At 43.3% G+C, this 13,092-nt stretch overlaps 4 protein-coding genes across 4 annotated transcripts; all 4 read right to left on the bottom strand.

Annotated features, from left to right (window-relative positions):
- Window positions 1-1,621: 1,621 nt before the first annotated feature.
- On the bottom strand, window positions 1,622-3,359 carry O0I10_008678 (uncharacterized protein; the record flags this gene model as incomplete). The annotated part of the gene is made up of 9 exons (XM_058488680.1): window positions 1,622-1,659; window positions 1,720-2,013; window positions 2,080-2,190; window positions 2,253-2,390; window positions 2,447-2,710; window positions 2,783-2,808; window positions 2,884-2,949; window positions 3,011-3,224; window positions 3,278-3,359. 9 exons carry the CDS (start codon window positions 3,357-3,359, stop codon window positions 1,622-1,624), a joined length of 1,233 nt encoding a protein of 410 aa, XP_058340503.1.
- Window positions 3,360-4,216: 857 nt separating this feature from the next.
- On the bottom strand, window positions 4,217-9,146 carry O0I10_008677 (uncharacterized protein; the record flags this gene model as incomplete). The annotated part of the gene is made up of 11 exons (XM_058488679.1): window positions 4,217-4,725; window positions 4,821-5,084; window positions 5,153-5,882; window positions 5,948-6,525; window positions 6,595-7,305; window positions 7,371-7,778; window positions 7,831-7,969; window positions 8,022-8,240; window positions 8,309-8,416; window positions 8,479-8,981; window positions 9,056-9,146. The coding sequence occupies 11 exons, from the start codon at window positions 9,144-9,146 to the stop codon at window positions 4,217-4,219; spliced, it is 4,260 nt and encodes a 1,419-aa protein (XP_058340502.1).
- Window positions 9,147-9,678: 532 nt separating this feature from the next.
- O0I10_008676 (uncharacterized protein) lies at window positions 9,679-11,652 on the bottom strand (the record flags this gene model as incomplete). Its single annotated transcript, XM_058488678.1, has 4 exons — window positions 9,679-10,484; window positions 10,542-11,435; window positions 11,491-11,547; window positions 11,640-11,652. 4 exons carry the CDS (start codon window positions 11,650-11,652, stop codon window positions 9,679-9,681), a joined length of 1,770 nt encoding a protein of 589 aa, XP_058340501.1.
- A 389-nt stretch (window positions 11,653-12,041) lies between these two features.
- Window positions 12,042-12,546, bottom strand: O0I10_008675 (uncharacterized protein; the record flags this gene model as incomplete). The annotated part of the gene is made up of 2 exons (XM_058488677.1): window positions 12,042-12,266; window positions 12,325-12,546. The coding sequence occupies 2 exons, from the start codon at window positions 12,544-12,546 to the stop codon at window positions 12,042-12,044; spliced, it is 447 nt and encodes a 148-aa protein (XP_058340500.1).
- Window positions 12,547-13,092: the final 546 nt, after the last annotated feature.

Genomic DNA, 13,092 nt, shown 5'->3' with positions numbered 1-13,092 from the left:
TGAATAAAGGATGAAAGAGAAAGAAAATTTATCTCATGTACGGTGGTGGTTGATTCATGTATAAAGAAGAAAGAGTGGTTTATTGTGTCACAGCGCTATTGTTTACAGTACATCATTCGATCATCACCACCCGGGTTCATTGTTGTCTCCTCTCTACGTACGCGATACTACAACACCCATCTTCCTCCCAATTACTCTCTCAGCTGAATCTTTGCTTCTGTAGGCACTCTCATTATCAGAGCGAATCGTTTTTGTTGCTGTGCTACTTTTTTCACCCCTATTACAGATACCAGCATTAATGATGATTCCTTTTTTCCATATGATGGACTTACACCCTAATCGCTAAGCTTGTATTTCGAACCAGTACATCAAGTAGTGGAAACAAGTCGATGCGTGCAATCCACTTCGGCGGCACCTGCCGTGTTCCAGGATCCCGGTGATGTATCATAGGTCGCACAAACGTATGGCATCTACATCCCTAATCGTGCTCGCTTATGGGAACTATCCATAGATATTAGATACCTTGTTCTTCTTCTCATTAAACCTTACTGAATCTCACTTGTCGTATAACGTCCCCATTTATCTTGACAACAACAACCGACCACGACAGTGCTCAAGCGAAACGCTTGATATTGTCACTGTTCTCTTGAGATACTATTGTTTGTTTTTAGCGACAGGGTAGGTTAAGTATCCCGCAAAAATACTTACTAGATCATATACCCATTTGTATAGCACATATCGGCTCAACGATGATGTAGGCATGTACTTTTATTGAAACACCCTGACTGAAGCATTTTTACTAGCCTAGCTTTGATGATCTTGAGTTGGCCGTTGGGCGTATGGCAATAACAAACAGCAACGACCATCTTCGAAGCAAAGTTGTGTTTGTCAAAAGCATTCTCTCAGCGATGTAAGACAATCACCTTTTTTCTATACAATATCATGCTGATTTGCTACTACAGGGTCGACAATGTTTACTCCGGAGTGGTGCATCCGACGCATTCAGAGGTTTCCTGGAATCAAGCGATACTGTGGCCGATACCAAATTCCTATCAGACTAGACATCCTTTTGATTGTAATGATAGTTATACCTACCACAAAGGGTCTATCAAGGAACACAGCTACATACCATTAGGCAGCAATGAGCACATCAAGTGGTAAAGCAGTGAAGTGAGCTACACGGATGAATGCATGAATACCCTCATTTTGCGGATCACATAATAAAGACTATCCTTGAGACTTACCAAAGGCCATTGATGATGATATAGATACAAGTAGAAAGGGCGAATGATAGCGTTGGAAACCACAGCCTTGTTTATATAAGAGTGGGCGTGAGAATTGTTGTCATGATTAATCAAACTGATAAAGTTGTCAAGCATCATGGAAGTGATGGAAAACCACAGCTGATAAACCCACCTGCCACTTGAAACGTGATTTTTTGTAGGTGACATAAGTATGTCCTTCATAGAGAATGAGTGAAAGAGAAAAAGGTTATTGAGTGTACAAGGGGTTGGTGTTGATTCATGTAAAAAGAAAACGAAAAGGTTGGTTTATTGTGCCACAGCTCTATTGTTTACAATACAGTACATCATTCATCATCACCACCCGGGTTCATTGTTGTCTACTTGGATTTGCAGCTTTTGGATGATGAGTTGGATCCTAAAATGAAAATGTCAATCAACGTGATTTATCATCGGCAATGCGTTTAAAATGTAGTACCTGTGCGGATCTTGTAGGCTTCATTGAGAAGTTCATTGTTGGATGAATCTTCATCCACAGAAAATACCATGACACCACCCAGGTCCTTGCAAAGTGCATAATCAACCTTGATGGAAATGGATTGGGGATCATCGTATGAAATGAAGGTCTTGTCTTTGGGGTTGAAGAGCCATGGTGTTTGAGTAACCTTGTCCCATTGTCGGATCCATGGGGAAGCAGCCTTGTCGGGAGCTGTCAAGACGCCTTCCGATCGCAAATTACCATAACGCCAAATACCAGACATACCACCAGGATCTGTAAAAGGTATGAATGAGCCACTTTTTTTTATCCATGTTTCAATACGACTATCGTACTACTTACCCTTGGGGCAATTGGGATCTTGCCAATAGGCATCAAGTGAATCACCTTTTGGAGGCTTACCCTTGACCTGGGGTTGGTATTGGTTTGTCTTGCTCATGTCAACAGTGGAAGCTATGTAGCACACCATCATCAGGTTAACAATTTTCAAATGATAGGACGCAAATAGTACTCACTCGTAGAACGGCCATAGAATGCCAAACCAGGGGAAATCTTGCTTGCAGGAACACCAGCCTTGATCCAAGTTTCAATCGAGGACACATAGCTATCATCATATCCCAAACCAGGTTCAAAGTTGAAAGGAGCATTGGGACCTACAATAATCCTTGCGTCAGCATTTGTATTGTAAACGTGGCACTCTTACACGTACCCGAAGTGGAATTGAAGGCGCCATTGATGTCATAAGCCATGATGTTGACGCGATCCAAAACTTTGCCAAAAGCGGATACATCCTTCATGTTACCAGAAGATGTGTCAAAAGTACGCACATGCACTGCTGCTGTAAGCTCCTTGTTCTTGTACTTTTTATCAATGGCCGATCGAAGTTCTTGAAGAAGTGTCAAAAGGTTCTTTGCGTCATTTGCCTTGTCGACCTCATTACAACCAGCACCTTGACGACCAGGGTACTCCCAATCTATACAAATGAATGGATCATGGTTAGGTTAGTATATAATAGAAAAGATCGACATGTGTGTGTAACCCTTACCGATATCAATGCCATCAATGTCATATCTGCAATTACAATAAATGACGACCCATTCGATTAGCATGCTGTACCCGCTTTTTGTAACAAGACCCGAAACTTACTTGTCGATTTGATCAGTGCTCCATTTGATGAATTCGGATCGCTTGGATGAATCCCCAACCATGGAACTAGTTTTTAAAATTGTAAGCTATCATCATCATGGATTGTTGTATGTATTCTTCCTTTTACCTAAAGGTGAGACATCCACTCCAACCACCAACAGAGATGAGAACCTTGGCATCTTTAGCATGAGCAGCTTTGACTAATTCAGGGAGCTGTGTTTCGACTTGCTGAGGATCGGTCCATTCGGGTGTGCTTCCCTTGATCATGATGGCGAATGCATAGTTGATGTGGGTGTACTTCGAGAAATCAATGTTGCTGACAGGCCAACGAGCATATAACCCTGAAAAAGACCACGTCAATAATGACATCATGTGATGTAGGTGCAAGACTTACAATTAGGGAAATAGCCAGTGAGCGTTTTGCCTGATGACTTTGATGAGGAATTGGAAGGAGCAGCACTTACAACACCACCCATGGTGATGATGGTAGTAACTGCCAGGCATAACAAGTGACTGAGGAAAAGACGCATCTTGTATGTGTTGGGGGAAATTGGAGGTGGCGTGAAATTGGAAGCCTTTTATATCCATAAACGTTGAATTCTACATTCTGCCCATGGTTACAGTAGTAATGGGATAATCAAAAGTATGCAATGACTCCGCAAAGCTTCATTCATTGTGGTCAATTTTTCCCCGCAATGAGCTTTCAATTAAGTGAATGTTGCTCAAAACGACGTGACGTTTGTTAATTAAACGAATAGATTGCTGTCCCATTATACTCGTTGATGATGACGATGATAATGAATGGGATGATGTTGGTTGCTGCTTCCCTTGCTGCATGCTCATTGACAAGTGTACATAGTAGCAAGGAGAAAGTAATGCGAGTCATGGTGATGACGATGCATTAGTCTATCCAGGAACACACAAAGAACGTCAAGATTTAAGATGCATCATGTTGCATCTAAACTAAGGGAGGGAGAAAGAAAGGAACGTGTCTCATGGTTATGATGCAGCGGAGAAAGATCATCAATGCTCATTATCGTGCATGATTAATGATTGTGTACATTTGTGTACATTATCCGGTGAGTAGAATTATCGCCATACGATAACTTTTGACAACACTTTTGGTGGTACAACACGGCTCGGCACTTTACTAGCTCTCTTTCTGAAAATCCCCCCTTTGTGATACCATGTATCGTTAACGTGGCTACTATGATGCGTGCTTTGTAGAACAACAAAATCTACATATACAACTTTAATGGTAATATACATGGGACTGATTATATAGGGAAAATGGATAACAAAAAAAGAAAAAGTATCTCTACTACTATCACTACTAGTATTTGACTTTGAGACGATCGACAGGGAACCTGCGTGCAAGGTAAGCATGAACAGGACCAAGGACCACCAGCCTTTCCCAAGCGAGACCTGCCACCACGTTGCCAATGCATACGCCCCATAGTCGCCAGCGGAAGGTCCAGGGCATGACGTTATGGCCAAGAGGTGTATTGTAAGGTTCAATGTTACGTGATGGAGGCGTATATCCAAATTGAGCAAGCACGCTCTTTGTACCACAATTAAACCGGAACATGCATGCAAAGTCGTTAGGATCTGCCAGGGTCCAATAGGATACGATCACCAGGTAGCCGAGCCAAAGAATGACGAGTGCATAGTTTCTCCACCAGCTTTGACGGAATTTGTAACCAAAGTTGAACACGGCAGCATTGTTGATGAATTGGAACAAGCATACAAGAGCAAGTACTTCGGCTTCGTAATTGTCGGCTAACAACCACCACTTTGAAAGATCCACTGCTGATGCATCAAATTCATTGCAACGGAACCAGCCTACATTATTCGTAAGGTAGGTAGAAAAATTATTAGTCAATCATATCCTGCCGATCAAGACAATGAATGAATCGTATAGTAGTAGTCTAACTTACTTTGTTTGTATAGCATAACAAAGGCACCAATCAAGAACAACCAATTGATCGCCACAAGACCCCAGCAGGATGCCAATGTCTGAGGACCCAATAAACGAGCCGTTGGTCTTTCAGGAGCAAGACGTTTGGCAGCCTTTGATTGTGACACGGCCCACGTCAGGAACACAGTAATGAATACATCGACAGCGATCCACACGTTTTGAGACATTGTGGTGGAAAAGTAAAAAGTATAGATCTTGAGCATCATCATGACTTGACCATACACTATAAAGAGAGGGTGGGTTGGTGGGTTGAGTATCACACAATCAGTAAAGCATTGCACTATTACTTACTAATGAGATATTTGTATCCTGTAAGTGATGTAGCTAATGCACCACGGCCTTGTCGAATAAGCTCCACACATGATTTGACGCTTCGAATACTTGTGCTGAAGGGTGATACGATAGATGCTTCGGCATCGGACATGGCAATACCCACGTGTGCAGCACGTAAAGCACCACAATCATTACCACCATCACCTGTCATGGCTGTGATACCTCGCTCCATATGAAGTTGGATGCATTGCACCTTGCCATTTGGAGTCATACGAGCGAACACACGAATATCCAACAAGTACTTTCGGATAAGATCATGATCCACAAGCCAATTGAACGCTTTGCCAGTAACAGCCAATTCCACAGGGACACGTTCTTGTTCGTTCAAATAGTCATCGACATTGACATCTGGGAATGCTGCTTCATTATCGACATCCGACCACACCACACGCTCTTCTTTTGGCTTGTAATCACCAAGTAGCACCTTGGCACCCGTTTCAACCATGCCACATTGACGTGCAATATATACACCTGTGAGAGCTGTATCACCTGTAATCATGGTGGTACGTGTAGCGCCACGTTTCAATTCGGCAATGTTCTCAGTTGTGTCGTCCTTGAGCTGATTCTTGAAGACAATCAATCCAATAAAGTTGATATCCTGCTCCATTTGATCACGATTCCATTCCCGGAAATTTGACATGCCACCAATCGCCTCCAAATCAAGCTCACGATGAGCACATGCAAGCACCTACAACAACAACATCATTATCATCAAAAGCTCGCTCTTTTCCCTATTCAGGTAAAATCACTTACGTAGCATCCTTCACGAGCAAGGGATGATGCCGTCTCATCATAATCCTCTGGTACAGATTCTGGGTTGGAGAGATCCTTGATTTTCTCATAAGCACCCTTGACGAAGATGTGGACCTTGTTTGTGTGTGTATCCAAGACAGCAACGGACATGGACATGCGAGCATGTACAAATTCAAAGCGTTTGAGGACGTGAACAGGATCGGCATTGTCTCCAGCATTCTTCACAGGCGGTGTCAACGTATCCACATAGTCATCCTTTTCATGTGATTGGAGTTCAAGTTTCCACTTGCTCGATCGGAACATTTCAATGTCAACGGGGTTGCCGATAAACTGGTCGTTGAGAATGGTCACAGCATGACATGTGGCGATACTAAGCTGCATCAAACGTGGCATTGACAAGGGATCATGCTGGTGCACACCAAAGGTGGGCGTTTGCTTTTGAGCACGTTGCTCGACGACATTGTCCACATCCGTGATTGGCTTTGTACCATAAAACTCGAGACCTTCACGCGTAAGGGTGCCCGTCTTGTCAAAGCAAAAGAGTTGTACCTTGCCGGCCATTAAAATACGTGGGAGATCTTATGCAACAAAGCGTTAGTACCACATTACACAAAACAGAGGTGGCATGTATAGAGGTATAAACCTACCAACACAGTAAATCTTTTTGTGGCGTAGACGACCTGCTGCCACCGATTGACCCACGACAAGTGCTGCAGGGAGCAATGGAGACACCAATTGCGCAATGGCGAACATGGCATAGAACCATGCGGCTGTACCCTTGGCATATAACCAGATGGCGAGTGCAAGACAAATGACGCCGCAAATGAGAAGGATAAGAATGACGATCTTGATCTGCTCATCAAAGATAAAGGAGACGCGTGTCGGGAAGAGGATCTTTTTGACGAGTTCGCCCTTATCAGTGGAAGTGCCCGTTTTGGTAGCCAATGCAATCACAGGCTGATCGGCTTCCGTGCGTTGAGCTTGTGAAATGGTGGTACCAGCAAAGATGGTGGATGTTTTGGCAGAACCCATGGGATCATAGCGCATCATATCATCCGTACGCAAAGGGAACTTTCGAATCGGCAATGGTTCACCTGTCAAAGAGCTTTCATCGGCTACAATGTTACCACTCAACACCACACCATCACATGGCGTCGTTTTGCCTTCTCGCACTTCAAATACATCGCCCGGTACAAGATCAGCTGTTGACATGGTGGACCATACATCGTCACGTCGAATACGGCATTCATCTGTAAACTCGGCCATTTTCTTGATTCGATGCTCGGATTTGAGACGCACAACCACCTTGACAAAGGCTGATAGCAAAATCACCGCGGTATCCGCAATACCCACCTGCCCTATAGTTCAATCATTAGTCATCATCCATCATCCATTGCATCTATATCTATAGTTGTCCACTTACAGTAGGCAAAGTAATAAAAGAGCCATAGCACGGTGAATTGATAAATGTAAAAGAAGGATGAGAATTCACGAAGAATAGCCATTGGCACATTGGGCACATAGACACTGATAAAGTTGGCACCAATCAGCTCTTTACGTCTTGCAGCTTCATCCGTTGTCAAGCCTTCAGTTTGTTTGGCAAGATCAGCATTGGTGTCACCCAATTCAAATTCGTGTGGGGAAAATAGCTGTGTCTCGGGATGATAAACATAGCGTGTGCATTGGTAAACAAAGTACTTGGTGCCTGTACGTGTATGCTCAAGCTTGGATGTGCTCACCACGACATCCAAACCAAAGATTCGCTTTCCTGTTGACTCAAGTTGATGAACCCGCTTCATGATAGGATCTTCATCTTCCAAGAAAATGAGTGCTATAATAATAAGGTTAGATGCATGTATGTGTGTCTCATAGTAATGTCTTACCTGGTTCAGCCTTTTCCACTTGCACATATTGACCCCGGTCATAGGTACATTGGATACGGAAAAAGTTCATGAGGCGGCTCTTGAAGATGACGAGCGATGCAAACCAACCAAACAAGATATACCACATACCCATAAATGTCTAAAAGAGACGTTGAGTATTCTTAAAGATGTACCCAAACAACGTTACTTACACTAGCTTGCACCGTTTGATTACCACGGAAAAGGATGTAGTCGTGGTAGTAGTCTCGAGTAAGCAAGATCATGTAGGCAACCATGCCAATGGTTTGCAGAATGTACAGGACAAAGCAAAACATGCCCAAATAGTCACGTCGATATGCCTTGATCACCATCTGCTCTTCAGGCTCCAAAGAGGATAGATACGATGAGCCTGTATCATCTTCTTCCATTCCCTACATACATATACAATAACAATGTAAAAAAGACAGCGTCATCATACACCACCTTGCCTACTACTTACAGAAGGAGGAGGATTGGCAGGCTTTTTTTCTTCTCTGGTAGCTTCTTCGTCGTCATGATACTGGCTAACCACCGTTTTACGTGATTTGCGGTATTGGAGTCGAATCACCTATATACATGCATACATGATGTTTAAGCACACACATATTATACTATACAACTATGACTGACCTTTTCTCGAAGACGTTTATAGATAGTCCAACCCACCAAAGACACGACACATGAACCATAAAAGACATAGAGGGCAATAAAAACAGGCTCATGGAAATTGAGAGCTCCATAATTTGGGGTCGGGCAATTTCCCCACATGATCTCGTATGGATTGGGGACCCATTCAGTGATGCCTGTAAGGCTCATATCGGATGCACAGGATTGGATTGTTTGAGTATCTTTTTGAGATGCATTGAAATTGGGAATGTCCACTGTTTGTGTATCTCTGCATGGATAAATGTTTCCTTGCAAGGTAGGTGCACCGGGACAAGCACATGAAGAAACAAGGTTGGGAGGGCAAGTCGAGCGACAAGAGCCATCAACGCAAAAGGTAAGACCTTGTTCACATGTAGGACGCACCGTTGGTGGGCACAATGAGACATCACGCACACACAAGTTGGGACATGGATACGAATGGTATGTTGGTAGTGGGCAAACGGATCCATTCGTTTGATGGCCATTGACTACATAATTAAACAAATAGATGTTGTTGTTGTTTGGTAAGTGGCGCATTTTATTATTGGCTGCTGTCGCTCACCTTCATTGAAGGCTGGTGTGGCGCGCACAGACGTTGCGCAGTAAACCAGTAGTAGTAACAGCCACTGCTGTATGGATATTGGTATATGCATCAATACGAAAAAAAAAAGTGAAGAGAGGAAAAAGATGTTCTTTTTTGCCACAAACAAAAAAAAGCCCGGTTTTTCATACCTCGTTTTCGTCTGTCCTTGGAACATTCAATTCGTGTGTTCAGCACAAAAGTGGTGCAAGAAACAGGCAACAACCCCTGCGATATGGGGGAGGGGGACATTCAGCCACCACCCATCATCCCTATTCGCTGTCTGCATGAGCGTCGGACTTTGTATGACAAGGGGGACACCACACACACACACAAACGATGTCTTACTCACTCCCCAGTCGAGAAAGTTTCCATGGATTTGACTATCATGGATATACCCACCTATTGCCATAAACGTAGATCGGCTGACTATGAACCATTGTTAGTGGCTATAATCCTCTTTCTAACCTTTTTGACTTTTGCAACGTCATAATTCATGCTGAGATCATGCACACAACCGATTTTGACAGGAATGACGTCGTATAATACATATAACATTCAACACACACAAAAACATACAATAGAAGGTAAAAGTATATATTTGATCAACAATGATGGTACATAGGTTGTGTAGTAGTAGTAGGTCTCTTCAATTGACTCATGGCCAGTGTGATGGCTACCATTTGATCTCCTCCAGCTTCGGCCAAATACTCTTCAATGACACGCCGATCCATGTGTGGCAGCGTATTACACATCTCGGTCACCACCGTATCTACGGATGATTCACCATGTTGTTGTTGTTGTTTTGATTTGGCGGTAGTGCTGTTAAGCGTGGCAGTGCTTTGACGACGTGATAAGCGAGAGAGTTTTGAGAATGAAGATGAAATGGATCTTGCTGGTGAGGTTGTAGTGGAGGTAGTCGTTGATGACATGGAATCCGTGGATCGTTTCTTTTTGGTCTTTTTATGTCGTAAAGGTGGATTATTAGCTGTTGTTGTTGTTGTTGTCGTCCTCCATCGATTTGTTCCCATGGTCGTCGTTGCACTCATTGTTGCTGCTGGACGAGGTGGTTTTTGTGCTGCTGCAGTGGACATGGGTGGTGGGGGTCGTTTTGCTCTGTTGAAATCGTAATCTGGGAGTGCTGATTCATATTCGGGTGCTACTTTGGGTTGACGTGATGATTTCGACAAGGATAACCGGCTGAGAGAAGTAGGTAAAAATAGTCGACTCATGGAGGGTCGAGGTGTTGTTTCACCAAACGTGCGTCGTCCAAGTGTACTTGATGCAGATGCCTTTTTAAGAAACATGCTGATGGATCCACTCAATGATGCCGTGCTGCCATTGCCATGTAATGTTCCTTTGGATTGTTCAGCTTCATCAGGTGTCCGTGGTCGAGGAGGAGGTTTGTAGCCTATTATCCATCATCAATGGTTAATATCAAATGCCATTCTTGATATAACAACACTACCTTCAGTCATTGGTTTTGGAAGCCCTTTCTCCTTTACGCGTTTCATCCATGACGTCAATTTTGAATCTGCACGCATACATTGCTTGAAAGTCTTTTCATAAAAGGCGAGACGTTCTCGTGGATCGGGTATCCGCATCATTTCATCATAAGATCGAGCAGTGTATTCAACTGTAGAGGACTCTTTTTTGTGCTTGGCAAAGTAACGAGATGATTTGCTGGATTTTTTACTAAGGGTGGATGGGCGACGAGAACGACGTGATGTGGTTGACATGCGTGATCTTGGCGTGGCTACACATGCTGATAAGGGTGATGTTGGCATTGAATGCATATGTTGATGATAGTAATGATGATGATGACGTTGTGATTCAATGGAAGGACGCATGGGTGGCGTATTGTCATTGGAAACGACTAGGATCGCTGGTTGTGAAGCTGTCGTGTTGGGTGACGATGATGATGTGTGGTTGTCATCGCTCTCTACCTGCAATTTATCTTGCTGATGCTGCTGATCCACTTTGGTCTCATCAACAACAATGGGCTTCCTCTCCTCATGGGCTGATTTGCTGTCGCCATCATTGCTGCTGCTACTACTCGAATCCACTAATGCCTTTTCGTCGTTCTTTGCCAACTTTTCACTGTCAAGCCGTTCACGTAATGCTGAAAAATGATCCACGAGTGATGAAAAGTCGTTGGAAAAACGAATGCTGACTTGATCCAATGACGTGCCAGCCGTTGCTGCAGGACTCGTCGTCAGGCTTTCAACCAATGTTTTCCCAGCGTCTTCGATGTCCTCGACAAAGGTCTTTTCATCCGGTTGACATATGAGCGTCTTTGAATCTCTCTTTGTTGATGTTGCTGTCGTCTCCGCATGATCATTATTCATCGTCTCTGTGTTTTCTAATAATGTCAATCAGTCACTTTTGCATAATGAAATAATTCTCCTAAGACATACCACAAGTGGTGAAATTTTCAATGGTGGCCTGTAGGTCTTGAATCTGTGAAAGGACATCTTTTGTCATTTGACGTGTCAGCAATTACAAGAACAAGGAAAAGAGAAAAACAATGTATATAGAGCAGTAAGGGGATATAGGTCTCTCTCACCTTCAACAGCCATGGTATGTTTTGGTCTTGTCCAATACCTTCAGGGACAACAATCGATGGCTTTATATACGCTGGTCCACTTGATCATTGTTATCTGGACTGTGTTCCTCTATAAGATCCCAAATGAGCCATATGCACACACTCATGACGATTGTCCCTTTTTCCTCTCACCATTGGATGTCCCCCATAATCCATTCTTGAAAACTGATGATGATGATGATGTTGTATTTAGCCATAGAACGAATGATGCTGTGATATCCGCTGCATGTATAAAGAAAGGGTTGCTTGGTGGCAATCTGATCCAGCCATCCATGGTGTATATATCAATCCTTAGCCAATGCCAATAATCTCTCCTTTTTTGTCTCTTGCTGATAATAATGATAGGCGATCTCGTAATGCGTTTCACTCAGCGGATGGATTGTTGTTGCTGTTGTTCTCTTGACCAAGCTCCTTTGGATCACCATATTTCTTCTTTGCACGACGTGCCTTGCGTGCTTTTGACTTTTGAATCTTGGCTGCACGCTTGGCACTTTTGCTGAGATCACCATTGATGTACGTATCCAATTTCTCCTTAAGCAACTTGCGAGCAATTCCTCTGTTTTGTTCAAGAGAGCGTGTTTGTTGGCACTATTCCACCTTATTAACATCATGCATACCATACAAATCATTCAATGGTTATCTCTACCTGAACAAGAATACCCGTGGGGATATGCTTCAACTCGACACAGCTGACTCGCTTGTTGATCGCTTGCCCACCAGGTCCAGATCCCTTGATGAACTTCTCCACGAGATCAGAATCCTCAAGTACAATCTTTTGTCGTTCCTTCTTGACTGGCTCTGTGGTCATCCATCGTTGAAGAGGCTTGGATATGAGAGGGCGTGTACGTGTAAGCAATAAAGTAAACATGCGGCGATTGGAAGAAGAAAAAGAGAAGAGAGGAAACACGTCGCCAACTGGCTGGGAATTCATGTAGCTTTGGTATACGTGACACCCACACCCACACGCATGCATAGGCTTCCTCCCTTCCATTCATATACTTGAGCTTTGAGTGATGTGACAATGATGGGATTAATGGATAAGGTGTCTTTATTGTATTGGTATCATTGTTGGAGGAGAGGATAACAGGTCTTCAAACGTTGACAATGACTAAACTAATGATTGCCTGTTTCCACTTTGATATCAAACAAGTACATTGCAATGCGAATAAAGGACCATGGCTATAATAGAGTTGACTCATTATGATGGCAAAATGTCACTTGACGCATCCTCTGATGACAATCAAGCAGTGTCTATAAACGGCATGACGCGGGATTTCATTTTCTATTTGACAGAGGGACACACAAATCCAATCCGGATAAAGAAGTTACTGCGCACAACAATGAAACGTCATCATTGTATGATCCATATTCACTTTAACAAAGGTAATTCCAGTAAAAAGAGATCATCGTTGCC

This window comes from Lichtheimia ornata (assembly GCF_029851405.1).
Source record: "Lichtheimia ornata isolate CBS 291.66 chromosome Unknown scaffold00047, whole genome shotgun sequence".
In the NCBI taxonomy this organism is placed as follows: domain Eukaryota; kingdom Fungi; phylum Mucoromycota; class Mucoromycetes; order Mucorales; family Lichtheimiaceae; genus Lichtheimia; species Lichtheimia ornata.
This window is presented reverse-complemented; position numbering and strand designations above follow the sequence as displayed.